Consider the following 22,015-nt stretch of genomic DNA (forward strand, 5'->3'; position numbering starts at 1 on the left):
TGAAACAACTGCTACCGACACTACACGGCTATCTAGGCTGATCGGGAAAAGGAAGTTAACATTGATGATTAACTACTGACGTGCCCAAACAGCCCCTAAATTACTCAAAGAATGTACAAAGAAAATACTGGAAAAACTACTGTGAGAATTTTGGCTAACTCTTGAAAGCAATTCCTGAATAAATACCAAGAGAAATTCTGGCAAGAATTATAGATACATTGCTGATGGAAAAATTCGAGTATTTTACACTTCAAATTTTCGGAGATAAAAAATCATTAGGAAACTTTATAAAGATTGTTTGGAGCGCATCTCCCCCTACTTGAACACCGGAACACAAATATCAGCTCACTCCAGCAGTAACAGCCTCTCGGGAGAGCAACATCAGAAAGTGCGCGCTCCACCACGGATAGGAAGGTGGTAGGGAAACTTTTTCACGCCATCTCTCCCGGAGGGAAAATAAGATTTACATCCTGCAACCAATTAGCGCTAGCGCCAGCTTGCGAACGGTATTGCAACAATTCACACGTACATAACGGCGATGATACACGCACGCACATATACACTGTAGTTGGCAGTGGGTGGGAGGTGGTTGATCAGGGGAAAATGTGACGATGATGGCGGTGGTGGTGATGGTTGTGAAGAGGAAACTTTTCCTGGCCTTGTAATTAAATATTTGCGTGAGGGAAACAATGAAGAAATTTTACAGACTCTGTTAATAATAATAATAATCCACAGTTGAGTACCTGGCGTGGTGCTTCCAGCTAGATTTTATGGGTGAAATCACACGCGTGAACCAGATGATGGTATGTAAAACGCTGTGATTATACTCAAATGAGTTTTATGAAGAATGAATGTTATGCGAAAACCAAAAAGTAATCCATTCAATTCCAATGACGTACCTTGGATATTTATTCTAAGATTGAATCCGTGAGTAGATGATTTTTTGAGTGAATATTACGATACCCAACATCAAAGCTTAATTACAGTGAGGTCTCCTATTGGATACATGGTTGGGGGGATATAATCAGCATTATAGGAGACCCAGGGCTTAAGGGATTTCATCAGTTTGAGGGCGCTGTTGAATGTCTCGTATACGTTAATAGATAGCACAATACTACCTTCGGCGAAGTTTCAGCACAAATGCTCCATATCAGGACGAATTCAAAAGGGGTAACCAATATTCTAAATAAATCTTGGAAGCTTCTGAGAGGTATCTTTAAAGAAAATCTCGTGCCATAACTGAAATAATGAATTCATGCAAGAATCCTTTGGAGCGATTTCTGTAGAAATTCTTCCGGAATCCTAGAAATTTTTGAAAAATCCCTCGGCAAATTCAAGTGTTGCTCTGAGAAGAAGATTTTTATATTTCTTTTTTAGTCTTGGAAAAGAACACCACTTGCAAAAACGTAATAAATCATTCATAGTGTATTATCTTGGTAGAATTCCAGTAGAAATGTTTGAAAAAATATGTAGGAGAATTTTTGAAAGAATTTGTAGAGGTGACCTCTTTGGCATGTCTGATAGATTTTACGGAAAAATCTCTGAAGATATTTAATAAGTAATTGTTATTAAATTCATGGAAAAATAAAAGAACATTAACCAGTCAGTATTTTTGAAGAAATTACTGTTTATCAATTAACTCTAGATATTCGTTAATGGAAGATCTAGTATATTCCTAATGACTGGTAACACGTTACATCCATCACTTTCCAAATGTTCCCTTTATTGATTTCCCCACAATGCTTGGAACTTCACTTTAGCACCAGTTGGCAAGTATGTTATTTATGTTCTATTATGCTTGCCCAGGAACAACTTTGCTTGTAAATTCTATACACGTTTCATTTCTATAAAATACACTACCAATAGTGGCTCGGTTCAGCTGCAGAACTTTCAAGACTACCTCCGCGCTGCTCTAGCCTCGTAAAACCATTCACCAACCACCGGAGCGCCCACAGAAACGGACTTCCGAGCTGAAAGAGCATTTCCCTCTCTTTGTTGCAGTTGAAAGTTCGACCCTGCCGCCCCATCTCAAACCGGAAACAGCATTTTAACATGTCCAACCGACTAACCAACCACTCTGCACTCGTGGACGACGACGGTTCATCCACTAGCTCCAAAAGCCGACAGCCCTTGCACCATACACAATGGTCTGCTTTAAGTGCTGCATTTATGTCGGAAGTGGTTTGCAACAATTTATTTTATCCCCAAAAACCGTTCCGAAGCAAACCTCACCGACCGTCTCGAGTTGGTCGTTGCTTCACCGAGAACCGTGCCCGCAAAGTTCATTTTCTCCACCATCCGAGAGTGACCATCAACAACCACCGACGACGACGACGACGACGATGGGTCATCGCAGAAACGGAGGAGTTTGGCTTCATATAGATGTCCAGGGCAAACACACGAAGTGTCGCAAGGAGGACACGAAAAGACGGAACTTTTCAACTTTCCCGTGTAGCCGGTGTGTTTCTACATGTGTTTCTTATTGAAGGGTGGATGGACCACGACGGGTGGCACATCCACACACAGTTACAAAAGCATATCTGAAATCGATTTTCCACCCAGTGACTGTCGGTTAACGTTCAGTAGGGACTTTTTCACCGAGAGGGCAGGGGAAACGTAAACATTGATTTTGCCGTTCGTTGGATCGGAAATTGGCGGCCGTTCGGCAATCGAGCCCCAGAATAGCAGGATGTATTTTTCGAACCACATCAATTTCACAGTTGACATGATTGGCGTGACTTATGGTGGCAAAAAATGACAAAATGTAATCAAGAGACTTTAATTTAAACACGGACTTCCATTTGGATGAACTGCCGCATACACACTTAAATTAGAATGCCGAGTCTCGGCTAATTTTAACCGAGATCCGCACAGCCGAGAAGTCGGCAAACATATTTCCTGGGATCTCAGTAAATAAAAGCCGAGTATCAGTAAATCGTGCTTTGTTGCTAAGCAACCGGACAAATTGTTAGCTGAGTCTCGGTTAAAATCGGGAAACCGAGATTCGCACAGCCGAGCTCGTGAAAAAAATCTTAGTGTGTAGGATGGTTGCTCATTCCAACAGCGACATGGTCGATGAACCGAAAACTGTTTGTCCAAGTATTGAGCTATGTAGTTACATTATTGTTTTGGATGTGATACAAAAAGATTACACACGGTATCATACGATAAAACAGAATATATAACCTGTTGATTATGTTTTAACGATATTGGAGTACAGTCGACTCTCCATAACTCGATATTCAAGGGACCATCGACTTATAGAATTATCGAGTTATAGAATGTACCGAAACAAAAAATCACAAAATCGAAGGAAAAAATTTCTGTATTTCTATTACATAAATGATCACCTCTGCAAGAAAGAAATATTATAATATTGTAGTCTACAAACTATTGTTTGGAAACTTTTTTCGAAACGCTCGAAAAATCACATTATTTTGACTGACAATATTTTTTTTTCATGTTTTTTAAACTTTTATTAGAACTTGCAAGTATTTTTTCATCTCCAAACAAGAATTAGACCACGTTTCCTCAAATAAGAAAGATTTTAAAATAAATATCGAGTTATGAAGAGAAATTTTCCTCTCAAATGACATCGACTAGTGGAGAAATCGAGTTAAAGAAATATCGACTTATGGAGAGCACGATGTATGGAAATTTGAAGGGATTGAAAAATCCATCGATTTATAGAGTATATCGAGTTATAGAACATCGAGTTGTGGAGAGTCGACTGTATTAAAGTCTGTACTACAGCTTGAACTCAAAATGGCTGCTCATAACTACTAAAGTTAGGACTTTTGTTATAAGCTTTTACCCACTATTTGCGCACTATAATTTCTCAACTGGCGACAAAACGATTTGGGTGAAATTTAGTTATTAATAAGGTCATACCTAATATGTTTCAGTCTTAAAGAATCAATTTCATTCCGTTAAAAACTCCGTAATCAGAGCAAAGTCTAATAGAAGATATGACTGTTCTCTAGTATTACCTCATCAGCTGTACTTCTATAAGGCACCAATGACATTGTCAGTTAATGATACCCATGAGTTCTCCCAGAAACTATTGGAGTAATGAAATTATAATACGAAAGGTGTCTTTTGACGAAGCGGCTGTTTTCCACATCGTTCTAGTCAAGGATTCCTCCCTAAACTATCTAGAAAACTTATTATTACCACAAAAGACGGATGCATCAAAATATGAAAGGTCAGGACAAATGCCAGTAAGAATATGTCAAATCTTTGATTATGTTCTATTTTGATTATTACAATGTTAACGTAGCATTTCTGGCAATTTTCTGGTAATGCATGTCGAAAAATGTGTTTTGCAACTATACTATTCCAAAAGAACCATTTTATTCATCTGCATAAAAAAGTTATTACCGAAAGAGACCACACTCAAACAGAGCTTCTCTGTTGCAGATATGATCATTTGACATGTTTATAGTGATATAAGGTAGGCAAGGTTGTACTTAGACGAGAACTACTTCCCATTTCGAGGAATTTCTACAGACAGACAAAAGGATCCCTCATGGAAAACGGTGTGCGAATCTGGAGGAAAATTTAGAGAAAAAATTAGAATCACCGTAATCCGGGGGCAAATTGATCACTATTTTACAACTTTCTGTTGTGTTATCCCTCGAATTTCAAATATTGTCAAATAAATTTCGACAAAATCAGTACTCTATTGATCTTTATCAGTTTATGTAATCGAATTTTCATGCAATAATATTTAACTTGTCAAACAAATAGTTTTAATATCAAAAAGTTAAAATGAAACACTGGGACGAAATTGATCACCATATAACAAAGAAGTACACAAAATAACATAAGGTTTAAAAATAAAAACATCCCTATCCACTAAATTCGGATCTCTTGAATCTAAATATCATGTCAAAATTTTTACAATTCGAGTATTTGATTATTATATTACGGTTCTTTTGAAAATTTTCCGTTCTGCAGTAGCCACCAAGTTCTACCGCAGCTGTCGAAGTTCTACCGCAGCCTTGATAATCATTGTATCATTGAACGCAACCATCTAATCCAAGTATGCTAGTAAAGTCCAAAGCTTTGGCAAACAGCCGAAAACAACAATCATCAGTCTGGTTTCCAAGGTATCATCGCAGCCGACCGATGATGTTTTGTGAAAATGTGACTGCTGTGGTAGCTTTCTGTTCAACCGTAGAACGGAAAGATATCTCTAAAATTGCAATATTGCAAAATTAAGCTTTCAAAATATGCCTAATAAGCCTAAATGTAGGCAATTTACCTTGAAATAAGCATATTGTTTGAGAATAAATGGTTTTATGGGCAAAAAACCGTACTTGCTATGCTGTATGATATCAAAAATGAGTTCAGTAGTTCATATTTAAGCTCACACAACATTTTAAACACTCAAAGTTAACATGTAGGCATAGAACCGGTGGATTGTTTAGCACCGACATTTCCAACTGTATTGTTTACACCCTTAAAATGTGAATGTTTCTATGCAAAACTGACCCAAATAAAAATGGAATAGTTCAAAATCATCATTAGACATCTACACTGATAAGCAAAATAAAGTGCCCACCCTACCAGTTTTCGAATTCCTCTCATTGATTTGGTTCACATTAAAGTTAACACACTTAAATCTTTTTTGATATTTTATTTTTGATATTCTTTTAAAGTTGCACTTACGAAATTTTGATAAAAAAAAAGAATTTCACCCAAAGAAAAAGCAAATCAATTTGTATTGAAAAATAATTAGTGACAAAATAAAGTGCCCATTTCCTTCTTGGCCCCAGAAAAGATGATTTAAGAAAAATAAAAAGCAATTTAATAGTTAATGTGTCCTCCTTTGGCCTTAAGGACTTGCTGCAGGTGCTTCAGCATGCTTTTCACCAGGTTTTGTAGGTGTTGTGGTTCTAGTTCTTCCCAGGCGCGCTCCAAGGCTTCAAAATTATTTTTTTTTTGGTAACACCAGTTTTGTCAACCCTGGTATCGAGAATCTCCCACAAATTCGCGATGGTGTTGAGGTCTGAGCTTTGTGGAGGCCATTCCAGCGGTTTAATCCGACAAGACCGGAAGAAAGACTTGGTCTTCTTGGCAGTATGCTTCGAGTCGTTGTTCTAGAGAAACATGAATTTCTCTTCAAGGCCCGTCTGGATCAGCAAAACCTCCAGATTTTCCCGCAATATGTTGATGTAGGAATCTGCCGTCATTATTCTCTCGATTTTCACGAGGCTTCCTACTCCACTCCATGAAAAACACCCCCAGACCATCACATTTCCTCCTCCATGCTTCACCGTTCCTTGGATGTGGCACTCTGCACCACACACGAGCCCCCCGCTTTCGGTTAAACAGCTCGAGCTTCAGGAGCGCCACATCCAAGGAGCGGTGACGCATGGAGGTGTGATGTGTTGAAATGTGATGGTCAGAAAAGATTTAACTGTGATAACTTTAATTTGAACCAAATCAATGAGAGAAATTCGAAAACTGGTATGGTGGGCACTTTATTTTGCCTATCAGTGTATAAAAAGAAAACATGAAGTGCCTGTGATGCCAACGAAACCTTCAGCATCCTTGGGAGGATTTTTTTTTTTCGGACCGATCCGATCACATTTGCCCCATTGATCAATTTGCCCCCGGATTACGGTACCGGACATATAGTCAGCATAATCAAGCAGAAGGCTCTATCCAGTATTTTGTATGGGGCTCTGCACTGTTTTGACGTTGACGTTTACTAGCAGTGTTGCCACAAGTACAGATTTATCTGGAAAGGTACAGATTTTTGAATACTTTTTGGTACAGATTCTGTACGGTGCAGATTACAGATTTTCACCGAAAAGTACAGATTGGTACAGATTTTTGGAATTGGCGATTTTTGTAACACAAAATCCAAAAAATCCTTGAAATTCGAAACTAATTTCCACGAAATTATTATTGAAAGATACTATTTACATTGAATTTTATATTTAAAGAGTGAAATTATTTCAATAAAAACTGTGTTAAATTTCCAAATAAATTAGGATTAAAATTTTTTCAACAATTAATGTTGTGTGTGTTACAGATTTTGCGTACAGATTTTCAGAATCTTTGGTACAGATAAAAAAGATTTTTGAGACTACGGTACACATTTAAATGTGGCAACTCTGTTTACTAGGCTTGTTGTTTACAAATTTTATGTACAAGTGAAAGAGAGAGAAAGATTTTTGTGCAGAGCCCCATACAATCCACAACGTTCACAAGGATATCCAGTTCACCCACGAGGAGGAAAAGACTGAAAATCTACCGTTTTGGGATTTAATGTCATCAAGGAAAAAGTTCATCCCCTACACATCAGCCGCTTCGTTCCAGCACAATATGGCAACTTTTCATTATATAGTCCGATTGGATCAAATAGGAATCGATTTGATGTTTTCCAGCAGAGATCGCCAACTCAAAACTTCGTCGGGTCTACAAAGGATAAGGTTAATACACTGAATAATTCCGAGGTTTACGTTGCTCAAACAAAATGATCTCAAGGAACGCTTAGTGGAAATATATAAAAATCTCGGAAGACGATAGATAAGGAAAAGACCGACGATTTCAAATCTAAGGTAGAATAACTTGTCTTATCAGAGGGTTATACAATTACGACGGCGGACAAAATCAATTTCTCATAACTCACGCTTTTTCATACAACTCAGCAGTCAAAAAATCATGGATGACCTGTTTGACTCATTATAGCGTTTTTTCACAGTTTACTCACGCACGGCAATAATTTCTTGTTAGTCTGATAAAATTATAGTAATCCTTTCTAACGTAAACAATAACATTCGGGTTTCACGAGTTTTAGATGGATTTTGCGACTGAATAATTTTTTTAGTTGATTAGGTGATTTTGCTTCAAAATCTCTACTAAGTTTGCTCTCACGGGAGAGCGTATTGATCGAGATTTGAGTGTGAGTCTATCAACACTGCGGATTTCAAAACTTTTCGAAATGTTTCTTCACCTTAGAAATTAAATGTGGCTGAAAGTCTGGAAATTTGCAAACAAGGTCCTAACAGAGGCCAAGGTAATTGTAGGTGGCTTTTCAAATTGGTACTGTAACTCGGAGTGTAGTTAATCAGTGAGCAGAAGTTAATCGATTTCGTACCTAGCTAAAAATCGAATTCAATTAAAAAATGTTTTGTGATGCCACATTATCTGATTTCTTTTCTTGATTTTCCTTAATTTTGTTGGACATTCTAGATGATTATACAATGGAAAAACAGATTTTTAGGACAGGTTTGATGAAATGTTAAAGGGTTTTTCTCCAAACAATGGACTATTGGCAAGGCCATATAAATACACCATTGAAATAAACAGTCTAATCAATTCCAGATGTGTTTCAAAAATGTATCGATGATCCAACGAGTTGTAAGATTTTTCAGACTTAATTCGAACATAGTGACGCCAAATTTAGTGAGTAGCTGAAGAGAACGCTTCTTTTCAGTTTGAGAGTTATTTATTGAATATCAGTCATTTTACAAATTATCTTTTGTCTGCCCTAAGTCACCGCCTGCCTTATTTATGTCATTAACCATTGTCCAAAAATTGAGAAATCATGGTTCACTTAATACAGATTTGCTTGAAAATAGTTAAAACGTTGAAGTATCTCCATTAATGTGACCTTAATTAATATTGATTTTATTTTATTTATAATATAAAAAAAATAATTTGAATTATGCAAATTGATTTGAATAATAATTTAAAAGTATGAATGTATTTTGTACTGTATTGGAACGAAATGTAGGCCAGCTAACATTTTGGTCTAGCACCTCCTGTCCCCCAGTTTCGGACGGACAGCTCGATTTGTTACATGATATGTTTGTATGTTTTGTACTAGTGTCTCAAAATGCATTCATTTTTATTGGATTTCATCGATCAAAGTTTGGAATATACAATACAAGTATATTTTCAAATTATTTTCATACGCTACAAAAACGACAATATTCATGGTAAATGGGCTACAAGATTGCATTAAACCAATAGTTTTTGAATTATGAATTTAGCGGCTTAGGTGACCAGTACTAAGGGATCCCCCTTTATGCGTTATGGTTCATAAAAAAAAAGTTATTCAAATATCAAATGTAGGTAAGAATACAACCCTTTCATCTCGCCGCGCTACCGAAAGGGGTGAAGGTTGCCATAAAATTAAATCTTTCCAGCGGTCGCACTGACTTCCCTCTCGGTTAATATAACTTATGAAGCAACATGTTACAATATGGTGTATGATATTCTATAAGAGAAACAAATCAACAATATACTTCGCCGACAGCAGAAAGAAAACCACGTCCGGAGCGAAAATCCGGCTCACAGAAGGAAGCATATTTACGGCATCATTTCCATATATCCATTTCCTTGGTCTTGTGCACTTCCGTCTCCTTCGCCTTCCGTTCAAGCGGCCGGCGGGCGCGTCCTTAAACAAAACTGACGCAAAGAAAACTTCCCCAACTGCTGCTCACATAGAAATCCGTCATCATAACGTCCTCCGTTTGAGAAGGAAAAGTCATTTCCCTCAACCAACTCATCCCTCAAGTCCGTAATCTTGTGCATTCAGTATATCATATCTTTATTATACGCAATCATATTCTACAGCGAGCACGATATTGTTTGGCTTTATTTCCAGCGCCCGAGGTTCTGATCGTAGACGAGGAGGGCGAACCGCTCTACGACAAATACTACGAAGTTGGTTCAACGATAAAGCTGATGTGCCGAATACGGCACATGTCGATGCTGCGATCCGCCGTCTACTGGATCCACAACGAGAACATCCTGAACCACGACGTCCAGAGGGGCGGAATCAGGTGAGTCGGTGCTGGAATTGGTTTAGAATTTAAGACCCTGCAACAGCGAACGAATGCTGCCGTCGTTCGCTTTTATTGGAAAACGGTGCAATTTATGTTCAAATTTTAATCGCCTTCGCAAAGTCTCTTAGCGTTGTTGATTGAGTTGCTCCTTGCGCTTCTTGCGAAAAGGATGGCAAACAAAACAAGCTCGTCTTGGGAAAATTGCTGAAAATGTGCAGTCTCCGAAAGTTTCCAGTTCTATCTGTCAGAGGGGGAAAATGGGCCAAAACAGACTGGGGTGATTTTCAAACATGTATGAGGACAATTTTGTTTAAAATCAAAGGGATTTTTTGTTGCCCCCTCTACCTATTCTTCTTTTCCAAGAATCCAATAATACGTGGCTTAATTTATTTGAATATTGCTGATAATCAGCAAAAATAATTAGTTTTTGTGTAGGGCGGCGTCCATTTATTACGTAACGCTAAAATTGAAAATTTTTGGCCCCCTCCCCCCTCCATAACGCTTTTTGTATGAAAAATTTCAAACTTTTGTATGAGCCGTAACGCTTGAGCCTACTCTCACCTCCCGCTAGAGCGTTACGTAATTTGTGGATGCCACCTAATTCCATTTTTGTTAAAAGTTGTTCACTTTTGTTGGGTTAAGAAGCAAAATATTTTGAGTTTTTTTTTATACCGTAAAACGGGGTAACTTTGATAGTTTTTTCGAAGAAAACTTCAATATTTCTGCATGCTGTTTCAAGGAATTACAATTTATATTTTTAAAACAAGTACTGACATCCTAGCTATCGATTGCACTTGATAGATTGCCAAAATATTTATTCTGAATGGATATATTATTTTTCATACAATCGAAAGTCGGTTTTCTGTTTTGGGGTAACTTTGATAGTCGAACAAAATGGAATGAATTACGGAACATTTATAGGGCGTTGCATACCTCTAGGCGATTAACGCTATATGGAAATTTCTGACTTAGATTACAAAAATGGTCACAGTTCTTAAAAATGGTTTTCGCTTAGAGGTTTCGAACCGAATTCATGTTCTACTATAACTAGGCTGTCATGGATAAGTGATGAACTCATTGTGACTTTATCAAATAGTGATCGTGGAACAGATTGTTTGTAAGGGTTACAAAAATGCTAAAATCTTGTATTTTTTTATATTTGCATATAAATCCTCAAATGCACTTGTTTGCAACGAAAAAAGCTTTGACATGAAGTGTCATACTAATACTCTTGAGATTTGCATTCATTTTTCTTAAATGATTAACAGAACCCTCGTTATTTCGTTTAATATGTTGTGGGCATCGCACTATAAAAGTACCCGCATTATCAAAGTTACCCCGTTTTACGGTACTTAATGACTATTAATCAAATGATTTGATTTTTGATCAATTTTTAGTGCATTTATCTGTCTTTCAAAAAAATATGATGCTGGCATATGATATTTTCCAATATTGGTTAAACAACACGAAGAAAATGATTTTCAAATGATGAGAACATTTTAAACTAATTGATTTGAGATCGGAAACTTGAGTGTATTGGTTAACTGTAATAAACTGTAATCAGTTTTAAACAATTTATGAAAAACCAATTCATAAGAAATAGATACAACATTGAAAAGTTTTGATGAAATATCGAGAAAAAGTCACGTACTTCTGACTTCCAGGAAAAAGGGGGTGAGTGCAGAGGGAGATAAAATGAACTTGTTAGCATAACTAATACCTTTGTTTTCAAAGAAAAATTGACTTATATATTATAACAAAGAAATATTATACTGGTTATTTAGAGGTTAATTCGTCCCTATATCAACAGTGTCGATTTTTATTAAATATTATACAATAGAAATAAATTACTGAAAAACCAAAGGTGCATTCAAGAACAATTTCCCCTGCATCCATAGTGTCGAATGAATATGCTGCAGTTTTAGCGCGGATCGCAATAATACCCGTTCCATTGGAGAACGCGTCCGTCTAGTCTCTATCCACCCACTCACATTGCCACAACCATCCTACGCCCATCCACACCACAGCCATTCATTCAATTAAACTCTTCCTCTACGCTTTTCACAGTTCATCTCCCACTGTTTCCCAGGAAAAACGACACCAGGGAAAGTTTCCAATTGGTTGCTGAAAATGACAGCAGCTGAGACTTTTCTGCACTTCTCGTCGGTTCCCTAACTTCGTTCGTGGTGTGAGTTCGAGCATGTTTATTTTGATTTCAAACATAAAGCTCGAACCCGAATCCAACCGGCGGCACACTGGATGTAGAAGTAATGCAGCCCACAGACGCTCAGACGGTTTGACCAACATTGACTCCGCCCACCAGGTTGATGCTCATGTTGGTGCTATGTTTGACCGTGTGTGATGCTGTTTGACGAACCAATTTGACAGTTTGTGAAACCAATTTGACGGTTGACGAATCGGTCGGCCAAAATCAATCGAGTTTGATTTTGCTCAAACCACCGGTGGGCGGAGCCAAATGTTCGACGAACCGATCGTACAGTCTGTAGGGATGTTGCACGAACACCGACGTCATCATGTCAAATTGAAGCTTCGACGTCCCAGGAACTGCCGATGCAGATGGGTGGAAAGTCTAAATGCGTGAATTTACGCAGCGTCGGTGCCATAGTGATCTATCAAATGAACGCTCTTGAGTTGTTTCTATATATAACCGTTTTCTTTAGCAAATTCACCAAGGATTTTTTAATTATTCCTCAATCAATTTCTCCAGAAATATCTTCAATGAATCCATCGGCAGTTTCACGTGTGATTAAAAAAATCAAATCAGGAGTTCTTCTCGGGATTTTAACAGAAATTCCTCCAATGATTCCATCCAGAGTTCCTTCAAGAATATCTCTACAAATTCGTCCAAGGATTCCTTCAGGAGTTTCCCCAGGGATTTCATCAGGAGCTCCTGTAGTGATTCTATCGGGAGTACCTTTAGGGCTTCTGGAGATTTCATCAGGAGTGGAAAGTCAAAATGCGTTTTGATCCTCCAGGGATTCCATCAAGAATTCTTTCTGAAATTTCACCCGGAATTCTTCAAGAGATTAAATCAGATGTTCCTCGAGGAATCCCATCAATGTTTCTTCTAGAAATATCAGGAGTTCCTCTAGGGATTCTATCAGGAGTTCTATCCGGAAACTTATAATGAATTCTTCCAGGGATTTTATCAGGAGTCCCTTCAATGATTAGGAGTTCCTTCAAAAATATCTATAGATAGGAGTTCTTCCAAGGATTCCATCAGGAGTTCCTATAGGGATACTATCTGGAATACCTTAGGGCATCCATTAGAGTTCTTCTGGGGATTGCATCAGGAGTTCATCCAGAGTTCTTTCAGAGATTCCACCTGGATTGCCTCCAAAGATTCAATCAGGAATTCCTCCAGAGATCTTATCAGGAAATCTTGAGGAATTTTATCAGGACTCCTTCTAGGAATATCACAAGGGAATTCTTCTAGGGATTCTTACAGGAGTTCCATCAAAAATTCTTCCAGGGATTCCACAAGGAGTTCCTTCAGCGATAGCAACTGGAACGTCTCCAGAGATTCCATCAGGAATACCTCTAGCAATTCCATTAAAAGTTTCTCCAGCGATTCCATCTGCAGTTCCTTCAGAGTTTCCACCTGGAATTCCTTCCAGAGATTCTATCAGGGGTTTCTCTAGAGATTCCATCACTAATTATTCTATGAATTTCTTCAGAAATTCCTTCATTGATTCCATCAGGAACTCCTTCAACAAAATATTTAGGATTTCCTCCAAGGATTTCATCAGAGATTCCTCCAGGGAAGCCATAAAGAGTTTCTTCTGAGATTTCACTCGACATTCCTCAAGAGATTTTATCAGGTCTATGAGATTCTATTCAGAAATTCCAGCTAGCATTTCTTACGAGATTCTATTAGTACTTCCTTCAGAGTTCATATCAGGAAGTCACCTAAGAATTCAATCAGGATCTTCTAGGGATATCATAAGGAATTTCTAAGCGCATTCTATCAGGAGTTTCATCAGGAATTTTATCAAGAATTCCTCCAGGGATTTCATCAGGAGTTCCTCCAATGATTTCATCTGGAATTCCTGCAAGAATATCTTTAGGAATTTGTACAAGGGTTCCATCAGGAGTTCCTCCGGATTCCGTCAGATATTCCTTCAGGAATCATCATTAAATTCTTCAGAAATTTTAACAGAAGTTCCCTTAGAGATTCCATCAGGAGTTCCTCTAGAGATTGTATCAGAAGTTTCTTCAGAAATTTCACCTGGATCCTCAAGGGATCAGAAGTATCTTCTAGGGATAACATCAGAATCACTTCTGGGAATTACATCAGGAGTTTTTCTGGGGATTTCAAGAAGAGTTCCTTCAGGGGTTTCATAAGCATTTTCTTTAGACATTCCACCTGGGATTCCTTCTGGGATTCTATCAAGAGTTTCTATAGGAAGTATCAGGAGTTCCCCTGAGTCTTTCAATAGGAGTTCCCAAGGATTTCCATCAGGAGTTCTTCTAAGAATTTTATCAGGAGTTCCAATAGGGATTAAATTAGGAATTCCTATAGGGCAAAACAACAGAAGTCGTTTTTGGCATTTCATCACGAATTCCCAAGGGATTCCATAAGGAGTTCTTCTAAGGGCATTATCAGGAGTTCCTCTAGGGTTTCCATTAGGAGTTCCTTCAGAGATTCCAACTGGAATTTCTGCATGAATTCTATCAAGAGTTTCTCTAATGGTTCTATCTGGAATTACTACAGGGATTACATCACAAGTATTTCCAAGGATTCCATCTGAAGGAGTTCTTCAACAGATTTTATTATAAATCCTTCTGGGATTCCATCAGAAGTTCTGTCAGGGATTCTATCAGGAATTCTTCTAAAGGTTCCTTCAGGAATCGCTCTAGGGTTATTCTGGGTTAATTTATTATGAATTCTTATCGAAATTTATTAGGAGATACTACCCGAACTTCTAGAGAATAAGAAAAGAATAATTCCTTCAGCAAAATTTCCAACGATTTTCGAAGATTATCAGGATTTCATCAGAAATTTCTAATAAGTATTCCATTATCGGCATTACTCAAGAGATTCCTTCCGGAATTTCTCAAAGGATTCCTCGTAGAATTCATCATGGGGCTCCTCCCGGATTTCCTTAAGGAATCAATCCTGGAAATCCTCAAGGGATTTCTCCGGATTTTTCAAGGAACTTCTCGTGGAATAACTCCAGGGATTCTTGGGGGTTTTCAGGAACCCTCCAGCGATATTACAAGAAATTTATTATAATAGTTTTACCTGTAATTTGGGAATCTACCAATATATCATCCAGTGACTCCATCAGGCATTCCTCCTGGGATTCAAAACAGGAATTCCTTCAGGAATTCCTCTGGGAGGTTCCTTCGTGGATGCCACCAAGATGAACTCCAATTATCCAATAACGAATTTCCTATGCGATTTGATCACAATTTCTTGTAAAGATTCCACTAGTAATTCCTTCAGGTACTTCAACAGTATTTTCCCTAATTATTTCACCTGTAATTTTTCGCGAGAGAATTTTTTTAAGGAATTTCACAAGGAGTTCTTCTAGCGTTAACACTGGGAATATCACCAGAGTTTCGCAAGAATTACCACCAGAAAAATCTACCAGAGTTTCACCAGAAGTTCAACCATAAAATACTTCAAAGGTGTTATTATGATTGTGCTTCAGGATTATCATAAATTCCTCCAGGGAGTTAACTGATATTTGAAAATCCATGGAGATATATCTCCAGAAATTCTTGAAGGTATCACCAAAGAAATCTATAGATTAATTCCTAGAGAGTTTCCTGGAGAGATTCCTTAGTATATTTCTGGAAGAACTTTTAAAGCAATCCCTGAAGGGGTTTCTGAAGGATTCTCTAAGGTAATTCCTGGTAGATTCCTTGAAAAAATCCTTCTAGAAATACTGGATGAAATTGATGGAAAAATTTATTTAGGAATCCTCGGAGAAATTTATATTAGATTATTGAAGTAATTCCTGCAGAAATCCCAGGACGAATGTCTCGATACAAGGAAGTACAAGTACGAGATACAAGGAAGAATCTTTGGAGGAAACAATGGTGGAGTTTATAAAAGAATTTATTGAAGATTCTCTCTAGAGGAATACCTGGTAAGGGTATGCGATATGGATTTTTTCCATGTCGATACGAAACGAAACGATACGCGGAATATCTTGCGCTGATAATGACGAAACGAAACGAAATTTGAAAATGTTTCGTCTAACTCGATACGAAATCAAATATCTCACGGAATTTTTCGAAACGAAACGAAATTTTTGAATTTGTTTCGCGGAATACACGTTTAAGTTTTTTTTTCTTGTCAAAAGCTGGAAATTTGACAATATGCATAAAAAACGTCTTTTTAAATCCTCTATCACATGGAAACCTTAGCGTTGCTCAGTGGAATCCTTACATGTTTTGGTAAGACTTTTTTCTGTTTGTTTGAAATCTTCTTAATAACTTTATAAGGTTTCATTTCAACATATCTGACACGCACGCAAGGCAACGAGTGGGTTTAATTTAAATGTTACAACTAAGAAGCACTTACCAACATTTAAAACAATCTCAAAAATATTGAGAGGAGCCCAAAATTAATTTGATTTTTAGAAATGCCATACAATTTTTTTAATCATGTGGATGTGATGTTATGCCAATATATACCAGAAAACATGGAATAATGATATTCATTTTTTTGCTGTACTTTATGCTTTGTGGCTTGAATGAATGTGGTTGAGGACACAAGTCGATAAGTGATCAAGAAAACACTAAACTGAGAAGCAGACTCTGTCCCAGTTGGAACATAACGCCAGAAAGGAGAAGAAAAATAAGTAGAACAGAGGAATCACTGAAATTTTTAGTATTTGCTGGAGTATTAAATTAAGTTAAATTTTAAAGAATCCATCAACACATACCTAAGAAATCAATCAAGATAAATTTAAAAGAACTGCAAAAGTAATAAACTCCAAGAAATATTGCGACAACAACTTAACCAGGATTGCCTGTTAGGGTAAATTTCGAAATTTCTTATAAATTTTCTGGAAAAGCCTTGCATAAACAATGAATTAATTCTTGGAGGGATCAAATCTGGATGAATGCAAACTTTTAGAGTAAACCTTGTAGAAAATACTGAAGGTATTTCTATTATTTTGTAAAGCAAATACTGGAGAAATGATCCTATTCCAAAATCTGTGGAGGAATTTCTGGACGATTTCTGGTAAAATTAAGGATTGTTGATATTATCTCATTTTCAGATTCTTTGTTTAAAACTGACTACAAAATCACATTTTCACTAAATTTTTAGCCTCGAGAGTATTTTAAAAAATATTTGAAAATTTCGAAAAAAAATTTAACCTGAATTACAAAGCATAGAGGAACCGCAAATAAGATTGACAAGTTCACCCATGTTCGTTCAGACAATCCGTCTTTCAATGAGCTAAATTTAATGTTAGGCTTATTTTTTTTTCTCGAGATTTAGATGTGCGAAAATCGAAAAAAAATGAGCTTTTCCATTGTTATATACTCTAGGTACCCCACTAAACTTGAATCTAAATCCGGAACCAATTTTGATGGTGCATGTAAATTTATAACTGATTTGTGATTTTTACTAAAACAAATCATCAAAATCGATCGAAAGATGGCGAAACTAGAGTATTTTGTAATGATATATTATCAATATTCGCAGTTTTTTTGATTGGGGGTCGTGAGGAAATTATGTCACGTTATAAGAGGAGAGAGGGAGTTAGTGGTGTGGTATAGCGTGAACAAACCTAGATTCATTTTTCGATATAAAATAATGTATGCATCTTCCTTGTATAAGGTGAATATCAATCGAAGGCATACTTCAGAATTTCAAGAGCACAAATCTAACGTACTTGACAGCGATTCAAGCTGAACACTTGATCGATTGGCCATCGAGTAACCAAACGATAGAGTATTCAGCTTGAATGGACGTCTGGTTTTTTAGATTTATGCTCTTGAAGATTTGAGGTGTGGCTTTGGATCACCCAAATCAACACGATTTTTTACGGCGACAGCGACAATCAATCGCTGCGGTTTCGCTGGTAAATGTAGAATTTTATGACACAGCAACGAAATCGCGGAGATCCTTTACTCATTGATGCGTGCTATTAGTTTTCTCTACTATTCTCCCGCTGTTCTTATGCAGAGTTAAAAGTGAAGTCATAGCGGGAAAGCAAGAGAGCGAACTAATGCGCGCATCAATAATCTGCACCACCTGAGCAGAGAGAGTAGCAATTACGCAGAACCCATTTTACCTACGCGAACTATAAATCTATACAGCATCGCAATCAACAATAACATGCTTAAGGTGATTATAGAACGAAGCTTCACCTCAAATTTTCAAGAACACAAGACTTGAGAACCAAACAGCGCTCCGCAGTTGAAAATCTATCCTATTGGTCACCACCAGCAAGCAAGCATTTTGATTAATTTTCAAAGCGAACTGTTGTCAGATTTTCTCGTCTTGTGCACTTGAAAATTCCAAGTTTGGCTTCATTTTATAATCACCTTAAACACATTTGTTCCATTTGTAGGAAATAAAAAGTCATACATATGCCTAGAAGCTTTGATTCATATTTGTGGGACATTGAAACCCACACCACAGATATGAATCTAAGATAAGACGATTCCTAAAGAAACGCCAAAACGTATGCTTTCACTAGCACACCATTCGTTTGCCTCGCAGATAATTTGCTGTTATAGTGTTGTGATCCATGATATGAGTCGATTTGATCCATAATAGTGGTTATCACGCCCAATGGTATGGGTGCCCTAGTGTAGATGCAGTTGTGAACCTTAGAGGAAAACAATATGCACTCAGTTTCGAAAAACACCCAGAAACCGGGTGTAAACTTTTCAAATTGGGTAATATTTCCATATGCATTTTGATGAGTCTGGAAAGCGTGTGCAAGTTTCTTTGAGGAAAACAAAAACAAACTGTGTATGACGAGCGTATGTTAGTCTACGTGTGTTCAAATGTCACTAAGCTCTATACGGACCCATTTTTGACTGTAGAAGCGAACGCTTCGCTTTTTTTTTGTTCGAAACTAAACTCGAATTTCGCGGAATTCCGTTTTATTCCGTTTGTTTTCAATTTTCCGTGGAAATATTTCAACAATTTGGCGAAACGAAACGAAATTGCAAAACACAAATTTCGCCTGTGCGAGTTCCGTGGAATTCCGCGGAATTTCGTTTCGAAGCGTATTTGACGGAATCATTCGGTATTTCGCATACCCTTAATACCTGGGGGATCCTCTCAAAAAATTACAAGTGGAATCTCTAAAGGAATTCCTGCTGATCAAGTTTTGTTGATTTTTTTTTGCAGTTTTTCTCTTGAAATCTTTGAAGGCTTTCTGATGGAATTCTTGGAGGAATTGTTGGTGGAATCCCTGGAAGAACTTGATGAATCCTTGGATAAATTGTGGGTAGTATCTGTAAAGAAATGCTTGAAATTTCGCTGGAGGAATTCTTAAATGAATCTTTGGAGGATTTTTTGGTGGAATTCTTCAAGGAAGCATTGGATGAACCACTGGAGAAATCGCTTGGGAAGTATTTGTATAGATCCCTGGAGAAATCTGTAGAAAATTTGCTAGAAAGAATCGCTGAAGAAATTCCTGGTGGATTTTCTGATGTAACTCCTTGAGGAATTTGAGGAGGTGTCCTAGGAGCAAGTCCTGGTGAAATCCTTGGGAGAATTTCTGATGATGATTTTTTTTTTGAGAAATCCCTTGAGAAGTATCTGATAGAATTCGTGATGCGATTCCTGGGTAACGTGTGATAGAATCCTTGGAACTAACTTCTAGAGAAATTTCTGAAAAAATCTTTCAAAAAATTGTTATAACAATCTGGAGGAATTCTAGGAGGCAGCCTTGGAGTTAGCCCTGAAGAAATTCCTTGGTATTTTTTGGAAGGAATCAGTGGTTGAAATCCACAATAATTTGTAGAGGAACCTCTGAAGGAATCCTTGGAAAAAATCCACCTGAAGGTATGTCTGAAGAATGTTCCCCGGAGAAATTTCTGGTTGAATCTGTGGATAAATTTCTATAGGAATTATTGATAAAATTCGTGGTAGAATCCCAGGAAGAGCTCATGGTGGAATCCTCAGTATAGCTTAGTGATTCCTGGGAAAACTTCAAAGCAGAATAACTAGAGGAAACGACTTAAAGATTCTGGATAGAATGTTTGAAAAAAAATCCCTTTGCCAATCCCATACCAATAACTGCTCAGAATACTTCCCGAAAGAGACCCGTAATTTCGTACGAATTATAACTGGAATTCCTCTTATATATTTATTACTTCCGGTACTTAAATGTTGAATATTCTTCTCTTTCTTACTGCTTTTATTGCCAGAAAATCGCGAAAAGATTCTCCCTCACAGCCACAGCATTCGAAAATATTATAATCACATATTGACAAGTCTAAAAACATGCGAAGAAATATCGAGTTGCTGCAAGCAACCTTGACAGTTGGTCAAACGGTTGTATCAACATAAGTCGGTTTGACTGGGGGCGGAGTCAATGTTAGTCAAACCGTCTGAGCGTCTGTGGGCTGCATAACAGTTTAGTTTTATACCAACAATGGATGGTGGAGCACCAAATCTACTGACTCTTATTTCAATTTTCATTTAATTTTCCCTCTCTTCAATCAGTTGTGTCTTTTGGTGTCCTGTGTATGTGTCGTAATTGAAGTACCATTGCATGGCTGTAGATGCTTACTGTCGATTATGCGCTTTGAGTTGAAGAGATGTTCAAATTTCACACGAATTGTGTTGGTAGAGAAAGGATGGACACTATTTCTCCTCAAACACATAAATCCTTATTTTTTAGTTAGTTCCACATAAATTATCTTGATTAAGTTTGTGGTTTATTCTTTGCTACCACACACTGTTCTAATGCAGATGTTTCTAAGCACATACCGTTTAGTGCTTCAAGTGCAGGGGTAAATCTTTCTCGACCGCGGTATTCTTTGAAGCAACTTCCACAGATGATGTGACTAATTTTTCGACTTGACCTCGAATTAAGGCGTTTCATGGGGGTAACAAAGAACTGTAACCGTATCACGTTTTCGCACAATAATATCCATGCCATCCGCGAAGCAAACAAACTAACCGGATCTTGTAATATTCGTAACTCGACTGTTAACCCCGACTCTGCGTGATACCGTCAAGCGCAATATACAACAATTGGCTCGAAAGGTCATGATCCTGCGGGCGAGTTCAAGTATTCGCCCGAGATCTTCATGTAGTAGTGTTGCACACCGTGCATCGTCACTCTAACACAGTTCAACAAAAAAAAAGTCGATCTGAATGCACAGAGACCGGACACCCCGGTCTTGAAAGTATAAAAATAAACAAAAATAATGCGTTTTCAGAATGTTCGTGTCTGCCCCAGGTCATTTTTAAAATATACTAGAACATTTTGCATTTTATATTTAAAAATCTAGTCTAATCAATAAACCGACACAGTGTTTTATATTCAGGACAGCGGAATTCATGTGCCATATTATGTTTTAAACTTTAAATACAATATGAAGAGTTGTACTAAGATTTGCAGGGAGCCCCTCCCCTTTTTGTACCCTCCCCATTTTTAAAATATTGCAAATGATGGAATATTTGATATAAATGGTTGAAATAAGCGGTTTTTGTGATACTACAATCCACCAGCTAACTCTCCAGAAATATCGTGGTTAATGAACAACACCTTCACCATACTGTGGAACCGTCCATAAATTGCGTGTTCATTTTAGGGGGGGGGGGGGGCTGTTCAAAGGTTACGGTTGATGGAAATAGAAATAAAAATTTGAAGAGTTATTTTGTTTCATGTTTACTATAATGAATTTAAAATATAACAGGCTAACGAACTTTTCACTTACTTCTATCAAATTCTTTGCTAGTGTGATGGCTACATCATCTTTGCTTCATTTCTCATATACAAATGAACAGTGCAATGACAATACTTCATTTGGTCACAATAAGTGCCTTTCAATTGTTATTGGACATTTAAGCATTTTCACAAATATCAAAAACATACATTTTCAAAACGAAGTTATTTATTGTTCACGGAGATCTACAATTCCATGAGATACACACGTTATATTCCTCTTTATGTAAGTGTAAGTGTAAGCCACTGGAATACTGGAGTAAACATTTCCATTGTGCAGTAACAAAGCTTTTAAAGACG

At 37.3% G+C, this 22,015-nt stretch overlaps 1 protein-coding gene across 2 annotated transcripts in view; it reads left to right on the forward strand.

Moving 5' to 3' along the window:
• Positions 1-22,015, forward strand: part of LOC110677949 — a 448,566-nt gene that overhangs the window by 393,319 nt on the left and 33,232 nt on the right. For both annotated transcript variants that reach the window (XM_021850027.1, XM_021850028.1), the window contains exon 6: positions 9,629-9,806. In XM_021850027.1, the coding sequence (XP_021705719.1) occupies positions 9,629-9,806 (178 nt within the window). The remainder of the gene's footprint in view (positions 1-9,628; positions 9,807-22,015) is intronic.

Source organism: Aedes aegypti, chromosome 3 (genome assembly GCF_002204515.2).
Source record: "Aedes aegypti strain LVP_AGWG chromosome 3, AaegL5.0 Primary Assembly, whole genome shotgun sequence".
Lineage (NCBI taxonomy): Eukaryota > Metazoa > Arthropoda > Insecta > Diptera > Culicidae > Aedes > Aedes aegypti.